We start from the raw sequence: 22,294 nt of genomic DNA on the forward strand, positions 1-22,294 counted from the left end.
CATTCCATTGATTGACATGTGGAATGGATTTTCATTCTTTTCCATTCCAAGGAATGACCTGGAATGGTCCCACTTTAATTTTCCTACCAAACAAAAGAATGGCTGGAATGGGCATTCCATTCTTTTTCATTTCTTCATACCAAATGCAATATAAAATCTATCTATCCTTGCTCATTTTCCAAGCATAGGTGAGAGTCCTGTGCGATTCATGTGTACGAGCAATGTCCTGATCTCCATCAGTAGTAACTAACTCTCTTTGACAAATAAAGAAGTTGAAAAGTATCCACAAATACGGGAAAGAGAATGTGCTAGATAATGAGGCCAAATACGACTGAACTACAATGCAGAGATGTAATATCAACTTACTGGTTGAATTTTCTTCAGAACTGAAATCCCTGTGTTCATATCATAATCGTATATTGAGTGGGGAGTCCTCATTGAGCTATAAGCAAACCGTAAAACGCTGGAAGAAAATTGTGATTCATATGGATCAGCTGAATATATGGTATCAATAAAATCAACAGACCGACACCTTGAAGGTTTTCAAGTGGTTCTCCAACAGCTGGAAGGCAATATATAGTTATTCTGGGCAGACCCATTTCACGCTCATTTACGGCAAGATGGTCATTAAAAAGTTGTACGTCCTGAATCTTTATGCTGGACAAAAACTTAAACTAATTAACTCATGACTGAAATGCCCCTCAAAGAAAAACCTTATGTGATGGTGACCAGAAAAGATACCACATTTCTCTACAAATTACTAAGAATGAATACAAATGTGCATTGAGTTTTGCAGAATGGCAACATCACGCAATACTTACAAGTTAGATGAACAGAGAATGGATGTGTAATTCAATCTGTCCTGATAATTCTTTTTCTTATAGAGAATTACTGGACTTAATTACAACAATCACAACAAAGACAAGCAAACAGAACAACTTTCAGACAGTGAGTTATATGGTTGTGCATTAAAACATACAACACGGATTTTGCCTAGTAAGTTACTAGTTTTCTTAAGGTCATTCCTCAGACAATGAGCTATATGGTGCTTAGGCAGATATGCTTTTCTCAAGATCATTCAATTAAAGCAATTGCATTCAAGAACAAACACTACAATTAGAGTTAGGATGAAGTTTGCCTTCAAGTTTAAGAGAACAAGTACAACAAGTGATCATTATACATAACAAAGCTTGCAAAATTACCATCAAATTATCATAACAGGTTCTCTATTTTTGTGTGCGCACAATTTCAGGTAATAAAATTTTCCCAGTTCTCACTTTTAGGTTGTTATCTACAGTGGAGAACCTAAACATATACACCTTTCCAACGTAAAGAAGAATAATTTGGTACTGGTTAGATAGGAATAAGATCTAAAATACACTTTGGACATATAGTAAATTCAATATTATCTGTGTCAATGATGAGTTGGTAAAAAATAATACTTCTTGAGATAAAAGACCAGAAGTCATCAAGTGTGGATTTGTTCCCAACATTCTTCACCAGTAAAAAATGTAAGCTAACTAAATCCAAACAGACTATCTGAGCTAAACATGTCTGAATAACTAATATAGAAACAGGCATAATTGGTGGACGCATGGTTGTCAAACATACCAGCCAAGCAAGACCTAAGTAAAATAGCTCAAATGTCCATTGGCTCATCAAACATATTTATTTCTCCATTCATTATATGACTTCCACTGTTTCAATATTCTTTAACATTTTTAAATTTGCCTCAGATGCACAAGGAATAATTTGAACGAATCCTCAATTAATTAAAGAACTGACCAGTTTAAAAGACGAAAGGTGAGTTACATTCCTCAGCAGTATACAAAACCAATAACGCATAACAGAGGCGGAGATTTCAAAAAACAGCAAAAGAGAAGATAGAAAAGAGGGGAGGAAAAATATAAGAAATGTTGAGGTTTTTAACCAGACTAGTGGCAAGAGGTTGGAGCTCCCTCGAGTCAGGACCACAGGAACAGAGAAAAAAAACTCTTTTAATTTGATCCACTGCTCCCTCCCTCTCTTTATTGGATCCACTGATCCTCCCTCCCTTCCTTGAGTCAGGACCTTAATGAGAAGAGTGAAGAACCTTTTCATTGGATTCAGTGATTCTTCCTTCCCTATCCCTCTATTGATTGGATCCACTTGTCCTCCCTTCCTCCCTCTCTCATGAGATACATAGTGTTGCGGTAGCCTCACAAGAAACAACAGTATTAAACGTAATCTAATTAGAAAAACAAGACAAACAGAGAGGTTAGGTTGAAGACCAAAACACAATAAAAAATAAGCATATCGTAAACACAATAAAAAAACAAGACAACAGTATTTTGATTGTTCTGATCCCAACCTATGTATCCATACCTGTTAAACGTAATCTAATTAGAAAAACAAGACAAACAGAGAGGTTAGGTTGAAGACCAAAACACAATAAAAAATAAGCATATCGTTTCTTTTGCAGATAAGCTGGACAAGCAGTATGGTATGATTCCTTGGTTTCATTACAACAAGTTAGTCAATAGGCTACAAGCTCAGGATGAGAGTGAAAATATTCGCCTCTCTGGTATTGCATGTTACCAATTATATATTATAATATCTTTTTCCCTTTAGGAAAAATGATTAACCAAATAAGAAAGGAAAAAATCAGCAGGATGGGGACAAAACCCAAGAAGAGCAGGAGAATATAAGAGGAGGGGGGAGGCATATGATGAAGAAGCATTTCAATATGAGTTTTACCATTACACCAACCAATGGCCCTTCATCTTCGCAATTTGGAAAGGCAAATATGAACAAGGGTACATAATTCAGATAAATACATAAACGGGACCATCATGAAATGAAGATGAATGTCATAAGAAGAGTATCTGCACTCAGCTCGAGAAGCCAAAAACTAAAAAAATTAGAAGTTTTCTTTATCTTGTGGTTAGAATGTTGAGGCAGGTGTTGTGCAGGTTGTTGTCAGTAAAATGAGCACATAACGGATTGTATTATCATTCAGTTCTCTAATTCACTTTAAGAGAACCAACCAAAGATCTCTGTGTGGGAACATGGCATATTGATACCAAGTGAGCGAAAAACTCTTTTAACTAAAATAGTACAGGTTAAAAGCGGGGAGAAGGATGTTATTGTAAAGAAGAAGAATAGAGAGAGAGAGAGAGAAACTGCATGGATGAGGAGAAGCAAGGACGGATTCTTCAATGGAAAGAAACAGGGAGACAGCTGAGGCAGGCAGTGGAAGATTTATTCTCAACCATGAGTTAAGCTTAAAAATCATACCTTGTCCGGCCGAAGGATCTCATCCATTGTGATGTAAGCTAAGGCCTCATCACCTGCCCACTCAATATATGATGTCACACCAACTAGAGGCTTCCCAACAGGTGTTAAGGTCTCAGCATCAATTATAGAAACAGTATAAATCTCATTTCCCTTGGTGTCTTCCGCATATGCTACTAGTTTATTATTAGGACTAACCTGGAGAGAAATAAAATGACAGAGGCATGGAGAGTAAAACAAAGAGCAAGGGGAGAGTGAAACAAAGTAATAAGGAATAAACTATTGAAAAGGACAAAGAAATCATATAAAAGCACATGATTTCTTCATGTGCTTATCACAGTGAAGCACATAGGAAAACTTGCTATTACTTTATATGCGCCAACTTGATAAAAGGCATGCTCTTGGGCCTTAATATTCTCATCAAGAATAACATGCTCGGGAGGAGCATCAGGTCCAGTAGGCATAACGTCATAAACAGAAGGTGGAGCACCATCATTAGAAACAAGGCGTCGACAATGCTGAGCATATTCCTTCCCCTCCAAGGTCCTATTATAGTAATAGTAAGCACCCCTGCATGTGGGTGCAGAGATGTCGTCCTCCTTGATTCGTTCTCTAATCTCAGCATAAATCTGATCTTCAAAGTGTTTGGTCCCTGAAAAAGTAATAGAACAGTTATAAACCTAACCTTCTCAAATATGAGAATATTTGAGAATAGGTTGATATATTCAATATTACAATGCATGACGGCTATAGGTGCTTTAATGTGGGATTTTGGAGAGTCTCCAAACCATGATTCATTTCCATCACTTCTATTATAAACAAATAAACTTAACGGGGTCGGCATACATCAATTGGGCCATAATTTTCAATGTCTTTGATTAGTGTCAAGAAAAATTTGTAGTTAGTTATAGGCAAGAAATAGTTAAATTTCATTTTCAAGTTGTTGAAGCTTGGCAACGTGTACACATTTCATAGTGGACTTATAAAGTCAGGTGTGCTAGAAATGTTCAGATATAAGTTTTACATAGCTGCCTATAATTCAATGGGCTTTCCAAGTTTCATTGACTACAAAGCTTAAATTTTCTACAGAAGTGATGTACTCGCAACGAGGAAAAAATTAAATGGTGTGTGATGCATCCTCTCTTAGGTAAGAGTTCCCACAAACAGTGAGGGAATTCTCTTTCTGTTCCCTTCCCTCTACAAAGTAATAAGGAACAAATTACTAATTAATATGAATGATAGAAGAAATAATGAAATTATATAATATAAATAATGTTGGGTTTATTTCCTTCTATATGGAGGAAAGTCCAAGAGATTACAGGAAAATTTTTCAAGTAAAAAATTATTTGTGATCTTGTGGTTTGGTGCGATTGATTTTCTTTTTAATTATTTTAGAATTAGAGATACACTTATATTTGCTTGCATATAGAGAGAAAATTATTCCCCTAATTTGTTTATTGTTATCTCCAAGTTATAACAATGGCGTGTCTATATGTGTGTGTATATACCAGACATTACGAAATCGGTGTAGGTGTTCTCGGCTTCGAGGTGAGAGAGGATCTCACGATCGGAGCGAGAATCGTCGCGTAGCCAGTAGTAGTGGTCGACCCTGACGTCTCCGAACATCTCCATTTCATGCTTCACTTTCTTGGCCGTCGGTGGAGCCATCGTCGATGTCATTGCTGTTGATGATAGACGCGGAATGAAAGATGAGGTTCACTTTTTGTATCGGTGAAAGCAGATCAAAATATTGAAGTGGAAGAAGAAATTGTGATTTTGCCGACTTGAAGAGAGCAATGCAAGTACGCCGATACTCACGCTCCGCCGCGCAAGCAAGGAAGCATTTCTCATTCCATATATATATATATATATATATATATATATATATATTGGAAAGGAATGGAAGTGATATATACATAACCCATTTGGAAATATTTTGGAATTTTTATAAAGAATAGAGCGGCGAATTACAAAAAAAATTCCTCTTAACCATCACTCACTCACAAAAACAAACCCTTTATAAATATGTTTAGCAAGAAACTCCCCGGACATTTTAACTTACATTCATCCTATTTAAATTTTTTGGACGAAATTACTCACTTCGTCAACAGTTCTTTTTTTTTTTTTTTTTTTTTTTTTTTACTCTCTAACCTCTCAATCTCCACCATCCCACTATCACCACCCCAACCCACCTCTGCCATTACCACCACCTCTGTGTACCACCACTACCCTCCTTTGCCGCATCCTCTTAGGCGGTAGCTCAGTCGCCGTACGACCACAAAATCACCACAATTTTATATCCTAAATTAAAGGGTGACTGAACGAGGAAGAAGAATCTTATCTCATGGATATACATATATGGGAAACCTGCTGCAGAATGTTTGGTATTTTATTCTTGGGTTAACTTCGCTTACACCACCTGAAGTTTGCCCTAAATTCAAGGAGACTCCTTCACATTTGCAAAAATTCAGTCAGATCCCTTACTTTTCTGATACACATCAGTCTCCCCCGGATCAACGGTCAAAACTGGTTAGAGACACTTTTTGCCGACATCAGCAAAAAAATTTATTTTAATACCCAAATTGCCCCTCAACTGTTATGTTTGGCTACCGATAGACTATATGCCATCTTTAAATCCCCAAATTAAATTTTATGTTTGGCTACAGATTATGTTTGGCTTCAGATTAAATTTTTACCAGTTTGATTTCTTTTTTTTATCTTGAATCTTCTGTAAAATTAAGCTATATATATATATATATTCTATGCTTAAATATATATAAGAGGAATGTTTTTTTTTTTTAGTTAAAAATATAAAAGGAATGTTGTAGGAGTTCATATGTGTGATCTGATGAATATGTTGAATATATATATTGATTGTATATATATATGTTTTATGCTTAAATATATATAAGAGGAATGTTTTTTTTAGTTAAAAATATAAGAGGAATGTTTCAGGACCTCACATGCGTGATCTTCAACGCATTACGAAGAAGCCGGCCAATATATATTAGGTGACAAATCCACATCTAAATTATTCAAATTCTAGATCTGATGAATATATATATATATATATATATATATATTTATTGATTGTATAGATTAGTTATGCCAACAAATTAAGTATGGGAGTAATAGCATCTGATTCGCCGGAAAGAATGGAGTGGGCAAATCCCCGTAGGCAGCCTGTAGACAGCCAGCACGAGAAAGTTGACGATCCCGCACGGGCAGCAGCAGCACACGGCCGCACAATCCGTCGTCCCACCAAGGACCTCCGCGAATCGCACGTTTCCGCCGCCGGAGCAATTTTACGACGTGGACTTGCTCGCCAGTAAGGGATTACGCTGGTTCAGCGACGGCGATCGAAGTACAATCTACCGAGTCATCTTAACTCACTCCTTTCTCTCTCTAGAATACAATCGATTGAACAAATCACAAATCATCACAAATCTCCCAATCTAGGGCACCAACAAAGTCTAAAAATAAAAATTGATCAGATTGATAGAAATTGGGATTGTGATTGGTGGGCGATTGAGATTAATTTGGAGGAAAATCCAAAAGCTAGAAAGAGGTTCTCCATAGGAGGTGGTAGTGATCGGCGGCGGAGGTAGAAGCGATCGGCGGCGGAGGTAGAAGCAAGACCTCCATAGCAGTGAGTAATGTAAGTTATGAGGGATGAGAGAAGATTAGCAGTGAGTGGCTGTTTTGTTAAAGCTAACCTTGTTGGGAGGAGGGACTGTTTGGTTTTATAGATAAAGCTAATCTTTTTGGGAGTTATAAAACACATTGTATACAGGAAAATGACAAAAAGGTAATTTAGTCATTTCATTCATTTATTTTTGTTAGCCGACAATATCTGACAAAGGGTCTGACTGAATTTTTGTAAACTTGGAAGATCACCTTGTAGATTGGATATACCTCAAGTTAACCCTTTATTCTTTTCTTTTTTCTTTTCCCTCCAATTCACCATGTGCGGAAATTTATTGCAGATGAAACATTTTCCTCAAGCTGGTGAAATATCCAATTACTTGAAATTAAAATTCTAATATTGAATTTCCAAACCAGGAATTACAGCCTGCCTGAATTCATGGAGAAAATGGACCAATTGAAGGTTCTCATAGTCTCAGATTATGGTCTCTGCCCAACTAAACGGAGTAACTTTCCTCTGCTTGGTTCTTTGTCCAGTCCAAAGAGAGTCATACTATAAATATTTCAATTTCTTCCCTTAGTAAATCCACATTACAATTCAGGAATTTGCAGAAGGGAAAGCTATGACACTTGTCCCAAGTTTTGTTGGACAAAAAAAGTCACATTAGATGGTGGATTGTGGTGGTAATGGTGGAGGTCGGGAGGTGGGTTGTGGTAGGGACGGTGGAATGGAAGAGATTGAGAGGTTAGAGAGTTAAAAAAAAAAAGACAAAGAGGGTAATTTCGTTAAAAAAAATTATATAGAGATGGATATTAGTTAAAATGACTCCCTTAATATAGTTAAGGGGGATTTTTTGTTAAAAATATTCATAAAGGAGAGTTTTTTGCAAGTAAGTGATAGTCAAGGGAATTTTTTGCAATTCGCTCAAACTAGAATCTGAATCGTAAAATCAATAGAATTAAACTATGTGAGGATTCAATTCGGCCGTTTTGAGATTTTTTATAATTTAATTTAATATTTATATAAAATTCTATATATATTATAATAGAAAATTCTATTATAATATAATTTATTATTATTTTTTATAATTTGAGTGATTAAAAGATTAATCTTATTATTATAATATTTATATAATACAAAATATATAAATTATATATAATTTATTGAACGGTTCTATTTGAGCTTGTATAAGTTCAAATTATATATTTATAATCGAACCGGTTTATTGATGGTTACATTTTTTAGAACTGCAACCAAATCAAAACTTTGAAAAAACTGAACCAAACCTACAGGTTCAATTCAATTTATCTTTCCAATCGGTTTTTTTTTTTTTACGCCTCTAAAAGAAAAGGGTTCAGTGCATGTGTGTGCAAAAAAAAAAAAAAAAATTGTTTTCCCAAAAAAATAAATAAAACTCATGCTTACTATAAAGAAGCTTTGGTTTCTTGAGAGCATCAACATTTATGTGTTTCTTTGAACTTAATGCTGAGTTTGTCGAAGGATTGGACTCCATGTTTTGAACTTTATAACACTTCTTAAAATTTTAAGAAACTACGTTCGAGTAAATATATATATTTTTAAGTGTTAAAAGTTAAATAGAGTGAAAGCTAGATACTCCGAAGTTCCCTAAAAGTATTAACCCACTCAACTAGTGAGGCATTGCTTTAAAGTTAATACTAAAAATATTAAAATTCCTTTTTATAAATTAAACACCAACTTGATAATATCTTATAAACTCATATAATTTATCATTTCTAATACATGGATATTTTAAAATGAAATGTTTATAAAATGGGATGTTGAGTGTAAAAATGAGATGGAGAATTTTAAACAATGGCGAGTACATGTAACCGATTCAAGTGCTGGATAAAAAAATATATTTGATTGTTACTCGTTGTACACACAACATACTCAAATATTTTTATTTTTATAAAAAAAAAAAAGGTTGATTCTTATTGTTATTGATGAGTAGGTCTAGATAAACAATTTTTTATCAAAACATTTTATACTTTGTTAGACGAAAACAAGATGAGAAAGGCCCTCCACCGGAAACGCAGTCTCATTGTCATCTCTAAAATTACATAGACCAATTCAATTGCGTTTTGATATTTTATTATATTTTGTACGTCTTGAAATAAGAGTTAACACATTTTATGTCTCAAAGTAATTTATCATTGACTTTCAAAATACATTTTAGTATTAGCAAGACTCAAATTACTTCTGGCCATCTCAAATATTATTTTTAAATTAAAACATCAATATTATAAATCTCACAATATTTCTACATTCACAATAATATACATACTTAAAAAATAATGCAAGTTTAATTAACAATCATACATAAAAATGCACACGGCTAATACCTTTTCCAATGCACAATCAATTTTTATATAATCTATTGCTTTTTTAATATATGTATTAATTTTAATTATTTTAAACATGTCAATTGAAAAATCAAAACAATACTGTATAATTAATTTTGAAGTTGTAAAGTTGATTAGAATATATATATATATATATATATATATATATATATAAATAAAAATAAAAATAAAAATAAAAAAAAATAAAAACCAGCTCCCTTGACTCATAAAACTGGATATTTCGTTATTTATCAAATAGGGGAAAAAAAGAGGAATTTTCTATTTAAAAAAAAAAAATCATACAGGCTAAAAATTAGCAAACAATAGAATCTGACTTGACACTGAGTCGGTTACCGCATTTTTGTTTCTTGAAATTTTTTCCTACGCTACCACCTCTCTGGACCCTTTTCTCACGGTCACACCTCACTGCCAACTGCCAGAAGTGGATTATCAGCATAACTAAATCCTCTCTCTATATATATATCTGTACAGACACACACAAATATATAGATATTAATATCCATATTCGTCTCATTGGCCATTCACTTTCTCTGTTCGCATTCTCACTCTTCTCAGTTAACAAAACACGCTTTCTTCTTTGTTTTGGTGGGGTTTCCTTCTATTGGACTGAGAAATTTGAGCTCTGAAACTCTCCGACTCCCCAATCTTGGTAATTAATTTTCTGCTTTGAATAAATACTCAATTTAGATTCCTGATGTTCTTATACCATTCTTGTTCTCTTTGATTTTTTTTCCCTTCCTTCATGTTGTTTCTTGATTCTGATTTAGGGTTATACATGTAATCCAAAAGGACGAACTTGGTGTCTCGTTTTCAATTCCAGTTATAGTTCTAGCCCTTCTTGTCTGTTCTTCCATTTTATACCGTGAACAAACAATTTTATGCGTGTATATGTATATGCATTAGCATATGAGAATTTAATTATTGTTTCGCAGTGTTATAGTTTTTCTTTTGTAGTTGTTGGAGCTTTTTCTTTCACAGAAAGTTGTGTACAAGTAAAGAAGCCTGTTGCTTATCATTGTTCTAGAGCATGCATTATCATTATTGACATACCCATTGGGGACAATTAATTTGTATGATAATGGATAAAGATAACCATCATTTTGTGTTGTCCTCACTGTTGTTGAGCTAATTTGATCCGATTCTTGGTGCTCTTTTCCCCCTTAGTTTCCTGTTATCGCTGTTTACAAATTCTGGCATGCTTTGAGAACCCCGAATCCGTATTCATTTGTGTTTTATTGGGTGCTTTTGAAGGCAAATGTAATTCCACTCACTGTTTATACCTTTTTTTCGGTTTGTATGTAGGGTAAACGCCCGAAATTTCTTTCTGAGGATTTGAAGGAATTGTTGGCTCTTTGGGAGAAGTGATGGCACGACTGCTATCCTCCCGAGAAGATAGAGTAATGATCGGTCCCAAAGGAATGATCAAGAAACAGGAATTTGTTAGAGTCATCACTAGGGGATTGTACTGTCTTGGTTATGAACAGTCTGGGGCCCTTCTACAGGAGGAATCAGGGATTCAGCTGCACTCACCAGCTGCAAGTTTGTTTGTACAGCAAGTTCGGGGCAGAAAATGGGACGAAAGTTTGGTGACATTACGTACAATTGGTCTGATGAAACCATTGTGAAATCAGCATCTTTCTTGATATTGGAACAGAAGTTCTTGGAGCTTTTGACAGAGGAAAGAATCATGGATGCTTTAGGTACTCCGAGGGATGAGATTGTGCCCCTTTCAGTCAATCTGGAAAGAGTTCATGAGCTTGCAGCCTGTGTCATCTTGTCTTCCCAGCACATAGGGCTTGGGCATTCCAGTCAAGATAATGTTAAACAGGCTCTTGATAAATTTGAGAAAGCAGATTCCTTCTCAAACACTGCAGGTTGGGCATGCATTATTGGTTGAAGTTTTCAGCTTTGTCATTGTAGCTTATTCAGTTTCTGCTAGTTTCTTTCATTAATTTGTCTGCCAGCATAAACTGTTCACCTTTCTCGAGCATCTATAAGACGGTAATTGTCGTTTGTTAAGGGCTAATTGTGATGAGCATCTATAAGGGCTCATCACCACCATTACTGTTCCTATTACCATTATGCTCTTCTTCACATCATTATAAATTAAATGTATAGAATGCCTCTTCTCAACCATCTATTATATGCATTTTTTCTTTGATGGTTGCGTACTTAAATGGCTCCTTTTAGTATCTATATATATTTATTCTATTTGCCACTTGTCCAGGCAGTCACTGTTTTTCGTTGCAAACATGCAGGATTGAAATTTTCTTGTGCTTAAGATTTGTGTTTCATTGGCATTTCTGAATGTCATCCATATGTAAGCATGCACTAATATGGATACCAATGCAGCATTGTTTAGCATGGTTTTGTAGAGGAAAATTGTGGAGTAGCCTTATGTTAAGTTGTTTTTGTAAAATTAGAATCAGTTAGCTGACGGGAGCACACAGTTAAATTGTGACCAATTTTGTCGTATACCAATGCTTGCGAAGTAGACTGTAGTACACAGTTAAATTGTGACCACTTTTAAATATGGCAGGCAAGTAAAGTTAGGGTTTTTTTTTTTTTTTTTTGGTGCCTTCATCTTTGCATTGTGTTCTTTTAAGAAGGTGGTTTATGTTTTTTTGGTTTTTTGAGGCCTACAAATTGGCTGGGAAAAAAGAGAGAGACTTGAAGACAAAAAAATAGCTAAGTATTAAATATGACAGGAAGCAAAAGAGTCCTGAGTTTCACTCACCCTACAAGTGCTAGTCACCATCCCTGGTTTTCTTGGGTGCTTGCTGATCAGAGTACTGATGCCCATACACATATCTTGAGATTAGTTGGGCCACAGGTCTGAGTTCCTTGCCTGGAGGAAAAGAAAAGTATAGGAAGTGCTTTTAACTCTCAATGTCCTCTCATCCTCTCTCTTCTCTTCTTGATTAAATTTATTCTTATCTTACAATACTAACCCATAGAACATGATATTTTAAAATGCCTTGGCTCAAAAATAAATAATATCTTAAACAGTAGTGGAACTAAACAAGAGGCATACTTTTCCTAATCATTAAACTTAGAGTCACCTTAAACTAAAACTCAGTTTGATTGGTCCCAAGTTTTCCCCTCTGTGACACTGAACTAATTTCCAAAATTTCTCTCTTCCTTTCAAATTGGTACATTCTTAAGCCCCTTATGGAATACATAGTTAAGGATGCATATATATGTAAATGGACGGAAAATCTGCTGATATCATGATTCATGACCACTGCTGATATATGTAAACTAAGGTGGCAGTGGTGGTGTTGTGATGATGAATTCTTTAAGATTTTGCTTTTGATGGTGGCAGTGATGATGACGAGATATTCCAGGTTGCGCCTTTGGTCTACACAATGATGCCTGGTCTATCTCAAACAGAGCGCACATTTTCTGTTTTAGATTTTACTTTGTTAATTGATTTCATCTAAATATGCAAGAGAACAAGATGGTGAAATCTTAATTTCACATCGACTCATGAAATTTAAGCTTGCTTCTATAATCTATATAATGATGTCTTATATACATTAAATCAAATGCAAAGGTATTTGAATTTTTGTATTACTAAGTACTAATAAAGTGAGAGTTTGAGTTCTTTTCTTCATCAAAATGTAACAGATACTGGAAGCACACAAAGATGAAGTTTGCATTTTGCAATTCTCTCACAGTGGAAAATTTTTGGCCTCATCATCGGCAGTTATTTGGGAGGTAATTTTATTTTTTATTTATTGGGTGTGCTTCAGAATTTGGACCTTTGACAGGGTTCACTATACTATGTGTCTGTATTATGATGATATGTAAGCTCATCAACTAGGATGTGTATAGTGGTCGACTTAATGGAACGTATTTTGACAAATATGCTTAACTTCACAAATATTTTGGCTTGATTCCCAAAGACTAACAAAGTGAAAACTATGGTTACTCATGCATGAGTTTTCATATTCTTAACTTCCATTCGTTAATTGAATTATTTTCAAAAATTCTCCTTATTTTCATGAAATGATAATATATTCATTAATAATTTGACATGTCTCATTCTCTATGGTGCAACATATTCTCAAAGTTGACGTGTTAAAACTTGATATAATTTCAGGAGAAAAGTACTTGCTTTTTGGTCCATTCTGATTCTCCTTTTCCCCCTAGTGGTTATTGTAGGAGCAACCCTGTTAGTTTTCTACCTTAGTTTTCATTCATACTCTAGCTGTGGTCATGTTTGTATTGTGTACTCATCAGGTGAAATAATTATGAGGAAAATTTCTTTGTGAAATTCGAGTGAGGACATCTTCTTTCCTGTCTTCATCAACCACACGTTTTCATGAGTTCTGTTGTCATGATAATTCTCTCCTTATTCTCACGTTATTCCTCCAATTTTAATGGAGTGAAATACATCTAAGTTTTGAGTGGTGTAGTCTGATATGCAGTTTATTGCATTGTTTAAAACTTGAGAAGCTCAACTAGATTTGGAAGTTGTATAATTTCATATTGGTGAGCTTAATCCAACTTGACAATACCTGGAATTTGATTACATCCATGACAACTTGGTGATGCTTAAATCTGCTGAGTTTGTCACGCTTGAGTTGTTATCCAATTAGATTGGGTTGCAGCTTGAGTGGCTTAAAGGTGATCAACCTTACCAGTTGGGGATCTTTAGGATTAAGTTTGAGGTTTGGTTGCGTTTCACGACCTTCAGGTTGTTATTTAACAGAACAACCTCTGGATTGGGTTGGCCATACGCCAACGCCGCACCAAATAACAAATTAGTTCCGACTTTCTTAATCATTATAAATACAGAAGAGTTACCTTTAGCTCTAATTGGTTTTATGGTTTTCCTATGTTTATATTTCCTCGAAGTTTTGTGTAGTGATTTTCTGTGATACTTTCCTAACTTGTTTGCATTATCACATGCCTTGTCTTTTTCCTTATTATTATTATTTTTTATTCTTTTTGCTGTAATTGCTTCGATCCACCCTCTTGGTCAAAAACCATAGTTTGAGGAATTCCATTTGATCCTGATTTGCTTTTCCAAGTTATTGTTACTAATGATGAGGATGCTCACTTTTTCAGGTCAAAGATAATGGTGAAGTATTATTGAAACATGCATTAAATGGTCACCAGAAACTAGTGTCTACGATTTCATGGAGCCCCAATGATTCTCATCTCCTCTCTTGTGGACCGGAGGAGGTCATCATACTGTGGGATGTCATATCTGGTGAATGTCTCCGTGTGTTTGAGAAAGCTGGTGTTGGCCTGATACCATGTGGATGGTTTCCGGATGGTAAGCAAGTAGTCTCTGGTTTGAAAGACAAGAGCATCTGCTCGTGGGATTTGGATGGAAAAGAGTTGCAGTGCAGGAAAGGGCGGCTGATAGTCAATAAAATATCAGACATGGCCATAACTCATGATGGGAAGATTATCATGATCATTTATAAAGAAACTGCAATTCTGTTGTTTGACCGGGAAGCAAAATTTGAAAGACTAATTCAAGAGGACGAAGTGATTACTTCATTCTCACTGTCGGAGGACAACAAATTCTTGCTGGTTAATCTTGTAAACCAAGAAATTCATCTTTGGAGCATAGAGGGAGATCTAAAGAGCGTTTCCAAGTATAAAGGTCATAAACGTACTCGATTCATCATCGGATCTTGTTTCGGTGGATTTGATCATTTGAGCAATCATTTATTGCCAGTGGGAGTGAGGATTCACAGGTACGGTCTTCTTTTCATTTAATTTGACTATAATGGCAATAGGAAAGTTCTATGATCCTGGAACTGACTTTTCTAGATAAAAATAGAAGGACACAGCTTTGTATCTTTTTCTCTCTAAAAGAAAACAAAAAGGAAAATGTCTGCTGCTACATTTTTTGTTAAGAGCATTATGTCTGCTCAAGACAGAAGGTTCATGCTCAGCCCAATTTTTATTCAATTTTAGTTTGAGGTTACACTTGAGGATGGTTTTTGAGTGGCATGTCCATGCTATATGTTGTCTTTGAATGCTGTTGAGCCAGTTCTTTTGAAAGGTTCAGGCTAGGGAACTCTAAAATAATCAGATCAACATGGTCTGACAATAACTATGTGTTAGGCTTGTATGCCTTCAAAAGCCAATATTATTTGTTCTATCTGTTTATTTAAGTATGAATTTTATTACTCCCTCCGTCTCAATAGTGTTTTGCTTTCTTTTTTGGGATGTCAAGTGTCCACTTACTTCTTGTGAAGTTTCCGAATACAAATTTTTTCTTAAATTGTCCACAAGTTCTGATAATATTTTTAATTCAATATAGTAAAAGTTTAAATTTTTGGGTTAGTTTTGTAATTTTGTAAGGGGGCAATGCATTAAAAACTTGTCCCCTTAAAAAGTTTGAGTCCTTTAATACAAGTGTTACATTTTTTTTTTTTTGAAAGGTAAGACAAGTGTTACATTGTCCTCATACATGTGTATACAAGTGTCACATTAACCATGCCCTAAGGTTAAAGTTGTAGAAAAAAACTTAGATGTAATCATTAGAGAATCATAAAGATAAGAAAGTTTTTCTGGTACCTCCATAACCTTATTTTGTTCTTGGTCATGATTGAAGAGATGGACACTTCACTTAAAACCAACATATATCACACTAACAGTCTAACACAGTTATGTAGTGGTATGTCTTAACCATTAGAATACCAGATTCCTATATAGATATATGAATACATATAAGGAGGTCCATGTTTGAAATTATGGACTTTTATTTCCTGTATAATATAAGAATATAAGTATGGAATAAAAATTTTTGAGGTTTGGGAATCCTACTTTGTTACCGGTTAGAGAACTAGTGGGGCCCATAGCTAGAGAGATGGTTCTCCATAAGATCCCCACACATAGGCTCTCTCAAACAACTTCTGCAATTTACATTCTTCTAAATTAGGAGGAATTTACGGTGTGTCTGGGAATGAACGAAGAAGTAGAGAGCAACCATTTCCCTGTTCGAGAAGTTGTGTTAGGAGAAAACTCAAAGAAAGGTGCGCAAATAACTTAGGTTGCAGACTGATTGGGCTCTTAAATTATTTATTTCTTGAATCTTCTGTTGCGATTTATGTGCCCTAGCATAGTAAATTTTTATTTGGATTATAGTGACATATGTTCCTGATATATCTAAAATATTTATGATTTATATAATTGGTGAATTCAATATATTATGTTTCGATTCATTATGGAATTGACAGTGTCCATTTGATCACAACAAATATTTATATATGTATGTGATGGCGATCAATACATGACTATAAATAGCAATCATAAATTGTTCATAATCGGTAATTATGGATGGACTCATTATTAACTAAGACTTGAACTGGATCCGCGTTAGGTTGAGATATATTGCGAGAGCCATCGTATGCAATTGCTCCCTATCACCGTCATGGTATTTGACTCTTAAACGTGAGAGAAGAATAGACTCTTTTATTAATTAGTAATTACTTTGATTTGTTCAGTGGAATCTTCAGAATCCTTAGACCGGCACTTTGGACAATTATGTAATTAATAGTTAGAGAGTTATATTTTCAATATTTGCATAATTGCTATTTGTATTTATTTTGTATTGATTATGGTTGATCACAAAGTAAATTCGAAGGCCTTCGTGTGTTTTTAGACAAAATAATTTATTATATATTTATTTATTTAAATTATTATTTCTGTCAAACAAATGTTTTATTGTGATCAAGTCGGAAATAATCAAAAATACCAAAATAAATATATTAATTAAGTAGTCGAATTGATGGCTTTATTTATCCGATGACTAATTATGCATAGAGTGATCAAAATGCAACGTTGACTTAAAGATTATTTATTATTTAATTGAAGTTCAATTAATTTTTTTTAGTGGAATAGAAATTAATTTATGAATTAATTGAATTCGGTTCATGGATCGGGCCAATTATTAATTCATTGTAGCCAAGAAAATAATAAGCCCAAAGGATTCTCACTCATAACTCAACTTGATATTGGAATCCTATTAGATTTAAGATATGGTAATTAGAGATTGAGAAGGATTTATTATTTCATTTTCTTATCTTTGTGTTGCCTATATATACATGGTCCATGTATATTTTAAGTGTGACTTTTGAAAGAAAAATGAATATCTTCTTTCTCTAGAATTTTAGGGTTAGTGTTCTCATCTAATGGAGGCCCCCACAAGCCTAGTTTTTCCAAGGTCATTCATGAAGGCTTATGGGTGATTCCTAAAGGTAGAACCATTACAAAGAAGATGGAGATTCAAGGAGAAGGCATCTAGAAAAGGGATCTATAATAAGTGAGAACATTCACTTTAGAGGAGAGATCTAAGGTTTACTTAAATCTTGATGTAAGTATTCAATCTATTTGTTGAATGATACATTATATTTTATTTTTGCATAAAACTTGTCTCTATGTGATGGATCAAGATCTATGTATGAAAATCCCTAAGAAAGTTTTTAAAACTTGCACATTTCCCAACAATGATATCAGAGCGTGATTTGATTCATTACTAGAAATCATGTTTTTTTTTTTTTAATCAAAATCATCATTCATTGATCCAAATTATATATATATATATATATATATATATATATATATATATATATATATATATTGATGTATGTTGATATATGATTTAATATGTTGATATATGTTGATACATGATGATATATGTATAATTGTGAATGAATGATGATTTATGTTTGAGCCATGATTTAATATGTTGATATATGTTGATACATGATGATATATGTATAATTGTGAATGCATGATGATTTATGTTTGAGTCATGGATGAAGCTTATAGGTTAATTGAATGTAATTTTATTTTTTGATAAATGTAATTAAGGTTTTGATTTAGCCGTTTGAAATATCAATGATGTAATTTAATTTTTTCCAATGTAATTCAAATTGTAAATATTTATTAAAATCATGTAATTTTTATCAAAGGATACTATGAAACTTCAAGAATGTCCAAAAGGGTTAAATTAGGCTTCAGGAATTTTTTGAAATTTTTCCGGAATTTTTCTGGAATTTGTTGGGCTTAATTTAATTTCTGGGAATTTTTATAATTTTTTTGGCGGTTTTCCGGAGGCCGGAGCGTCGCCGCCAGCGAGGATGGCGTCAGAATGATGGCTGCAAATCCGGTGCAGCGCGGTGAAGTAGAACTCAGTGCAATCGGATCTAGCAGCCCTTGAATCATGATCAAAGGCTGGAAGGAATCCAGTGCTACGCAGATACGGTGGGCACCATGCGCACCAATAGCCAGGCACATGATAACCACGCGTTGGTCATGCCAGCGCTCTTTATGCCATGCGCTGCCACCGTCTCTTGGCGCGTGTAAGCTAGTGCATTGGTGTGTTTGGCGTGTGGGCGCGCGTGAGAGCGCATGTGTGCGCATCAAGGTTGGTTCTTGGCTCCTACATGTTCGCAAGACCTTACGGTGGACCTCCAGGCTTGTTTTTATGATTATTTCGTGCTATTTTCACTAGTTAAAAAGTGAAATATTACCCCAAAGTGGAAATTAAAGTTATTCTCAATTATGTAAAGATAGTGGGAGTTTAATGGGGTGCAATAATTATAGCACTTAGTAGTTATTTAGTTTTTAACATGTTAAAAGCTAAATCTATTGGCCATTTAATTTGTTTTTGTTTATCATTTATTTATTTATGTAATGTATGAAATGTATGGAATAGATAATTGTTAATTAATTATTATTCGTGAATTGGATCCATGATATTTATTTAAATGACTTGACTTATATTAATTAAATTATGAAAATTAATTGGATTCGATTGCTAATTAATTAGAAGGTACTTATTGGGAAACGAAAAATTATTTTTAAAGCATGCCTCAAATTAAATATTAGTGAATCATTTAAAAGTCTAAATATTTTCTAAATTTAATTGGATTAAAATCAAGGCGTTTTGCATACATAATATCATGTATATGAATAAATGAAAATTCCTAATTATAAATAATTAAAAATTGTGTGGGAACGGGGATTTTTATACATTATCACATGGCCTTCGTTATTATAACCATTGTAATTAGATCTTCAAAAATAAGGCCCGACGCATGATTTGAAGAATCTTAATATTACAAGAATGGTTGTCTCATGAAAATAAAAATATTAAATATTTATTATAATTAAATCTTTAAAAATAAGGCCCTACGCATGATTTAAAGAGTCTAAATTATAATAACAAGATATTTAATGTTTTATTTTTTATTAGAGTATTAATAACATTATACACTCAATCTAAAATCATAGTATTAGCTCCCCAACGGCGTGGTCTACACTATGTGATTTTAGAAAAGCTAAACATAATCGGGAATCATTTCATATAGATATACAAGGCATTGTCTCAAGAGATATGGAAATAATGGGATCTGTCAGCCAATAACAATAATGAATTATCCACTGAATAAGTTAGTGGTGTATTGGTTATCTGTTTTTTCATGCAGTGGTTAAGGGACCTACATATTATTTTAATGTAAGTGTTCGCATAATGGCAAATGAATCTCAATAGTAGTAATAATGAACTCCTCTATCAGGATAATTTATTGACGTGTTGATTGTGTGATTTATTATTCTACGAAGTTGAGGGCCCGCATTAATTAAAAGGGATTTTTACCAATAGTGATAATGAATTCATATACTGAAAGTACAAAGAATTTCCCCTAATTACAGAGAGAGAAATTTTTCACTCCCAATTTTTTCTAACCCCTTTTCCCTCTCGATTTCCCTTATTTATAGACAGTTACAACCTCTTTTGGCCTGGGCCTTATCTGCTCCCCTTTGCCTGGACTCAACTTCTCTCATTTTAATATGGGCTTCTGTAATAACTTTATGGATCTGGGCCCATCCAGTGTGAACTTGCTCCATCCTGTCTATCCATACCCGACCCGTCCTTTGCAATACGGATCATACCAAGCCCGGGTCATTTTGGTGTCCTCATCTGCCCCCAATAATCTCTCCCCTCATTAATGAGGGTGAGATTATTGAAAAGACACGATATTGGTCTGACGGCTCGGAGCAATGACTCGAGGAATCAAACTGTTGGCACAAAAACCCAAGCTTCGAGATCTGCAGCGCCACTTTTTGCCTTGACCTTTTGAGTTCCATGTCGCCTTTTCTTTTCTTCTTTAAAAATCCTGGTCTTTCAACCTTTACCCTTCTTCTTATATCTCGCTTCTACTCTCCGCTGCCTTTTCCTCCTCAAGACGAACAAAACCGTCAGCTCTCTCGTTCAGCTAGTCCATGGTCTTTGGCGTATTAACCACCAAACTGGTGTGGAACGGCGTCCCCCAATTCATTGCGAGTTTAAATGCTTGGACTGCTGTGGACGAATGACACTTCATTACCATACTTTTAACGAGGTTGAACCGGGTGAGAAAAGCCCAGAGCCGTTCATCCTCATGCTGCTTCATTGTGAAAAGGTTTGATACATCCTTAGCCGGACGTTTATTCCCGTAGTACTGACTTATGAACTTATCGCATAAATCCTGGAAACTGGCGATTGAGCCCTGAGCCAGATTCTTGAACCAATTAAGAGCTGGTCCAGCCAAGCTCGTAGGGAAGCATTTGCACATCAAAGGATCATTGTTAGTATTCAGAGCCATTTTCAACTAAATATGGTAGATGTGATCGACCGGATCGATTGTTCCGTCAAACAGAATGAAAACCGGCATAGAGAACTTTTTCGGATTCGGCGCGTTCAGAATTTCATTAGTGAACGGAGATACAACGGTTCTTGCTGATGAGCGCAACGCTTCGTTTTCCCTTGAAAACAGTGAAGGAAACCCCCGATCAGCAGATCTCCTTTCTGAACTGTGGTAATCAAATGTTGCTAATGAAGATCGGTAAGGCGAATCGAATGACTTGTCATCCGCAAACTAACTTCGCCATGGTAACGCAACCCTATGTTCATATGCCGGTGCTTCCTCCCTCATAATCTGTTCGCGATATGGTTCCAGATGAATAGATCCTTCCCAATCCTCTACTCGACGGACATTCGGAGGCAGATCACCGATTATAACTTCATCACGACGTGGATCAACACGATTGACACCTTCTGGATCATCTTGACGATCAGCTTGGGACAGTAAAGCTCCCTTTCCCTCAGGAGGTGGCCTCAGAATTGCAGGAGCCTCACGACGCTCCATTTCAGCTCGTAGCTCTGCATTTTCTTTCCTCAAAGCATCGATCACGTTCATCAGCTCATCGAGCTTCGTCTGCTGGCCGTTCTCCAAAGGATTTGAGTTCGCCTCTCCAATCATCATTCTAGATCGGAGCAAAGTCATCAATTGCAGGTTTCTTGATCATATCGGAGTTCCGCTAATGCGCATACACCAGATTTGAACTCACACTTGTTGAATTCAGTCCGCTACTGGCCGGATTTAGTAACCACAACAGATCGCAATTGTGCAGTTCGCCGGATCAAGTACAGATCTGATCTGCTTGGATCGGATGCCAACTTCGCGAAATCAACCGGAGCCTCGACTCATCGAGACAAATCGTATTATTGCCAATGTTGATTCAGCTTTCGCAGATTAATCGTCTTCCTCACAGAGTGCTTTTAATCGAATCGATCTGGAACAACATCAATAAATCCTTCCTGTTCTTCCCACAGACGGCGCCAATTGAAAGTACAAAGAATTTCCCCTAATTACAGAGAGAGAAATTTTTCACTCCCAATTTTTTCTAACCCCTTTTCCCTCTCGATTTCCCTTATTTATAAACAGTTATAACCTCCTCTGGCCTGGGCCTTATCTGCTCCCCTTTGCCTGGACTCAACTTCTCTCATTTTAATATGGGCTTCTGCAATAACTTTATGGATCTGGGCCCATCCAGCGTGAATTTGCTCCATCCTGTCTATCCATACCCGACCCATCCTTTGTAATACGGATCATACCAAGCCCGGGTCATTTTGGTGTCCTCATATACTATTGAGATTTATTATACTATGTGGTTGACAACCTCATTTTAATTT

At 35.2% G+C, this 22,294-nt stretch overlaps 1 protein-coding gene and 1 pseudogene across 1 annotated transcript; one reads left to right on the forward strand and one right to left on the reverse strand.

Moving 5' to 3' along the window:
• The window catches only part of LOC132278174 (uncharacterized), a 38,152-nt pseudogene extending 33,199 nt beyond the window's left edge, over positions 1-4,953 (reverse strand).
• Positions 4,954-12,004: 7,051 nt separating this feature from the next.
• On the forward strand, positions 12,005-15,042 carry LOC132278175 (WD repeat-containing protein 26 homolog). Its single transcript, XM_059779982.1, has 5 exons — positions 12,005-12,136; positions 12,934-13,023; positions 13,409-13,480; positions 13,908-13,979; positions 14,380-15,042. Exons 1-5 carry the CDS (start codon positions 12,005-12,007, stop codon positions 15,040-15,042), a joined length of 1,029 nt encoding a protein of 342 aa, XP_059635965.1.
• The last annotated feature ends 7,252 nt before the right edge of the window (positions 15,043-22,294 follow it).

The sequence above is a fragment of the Cornus florida genome, unplaced genomic scaffold (genome assembly GCF_030987335.1).
Source record: "Cornus florida cultivar Cherokee Brave unplaced genomic scaffold, ASM3098733v1 CherokeeBrave_3.0.0_Hap2_Chr10, whole genome shotgun sequence".
Classification (NCBI taxonomy): domain Eukaryota; kingdom Viridiplantae; phylum Streptophyta; class Magnoliopsida; order Cornales; family Cornaceae; genus Cornus; species Cornus florida.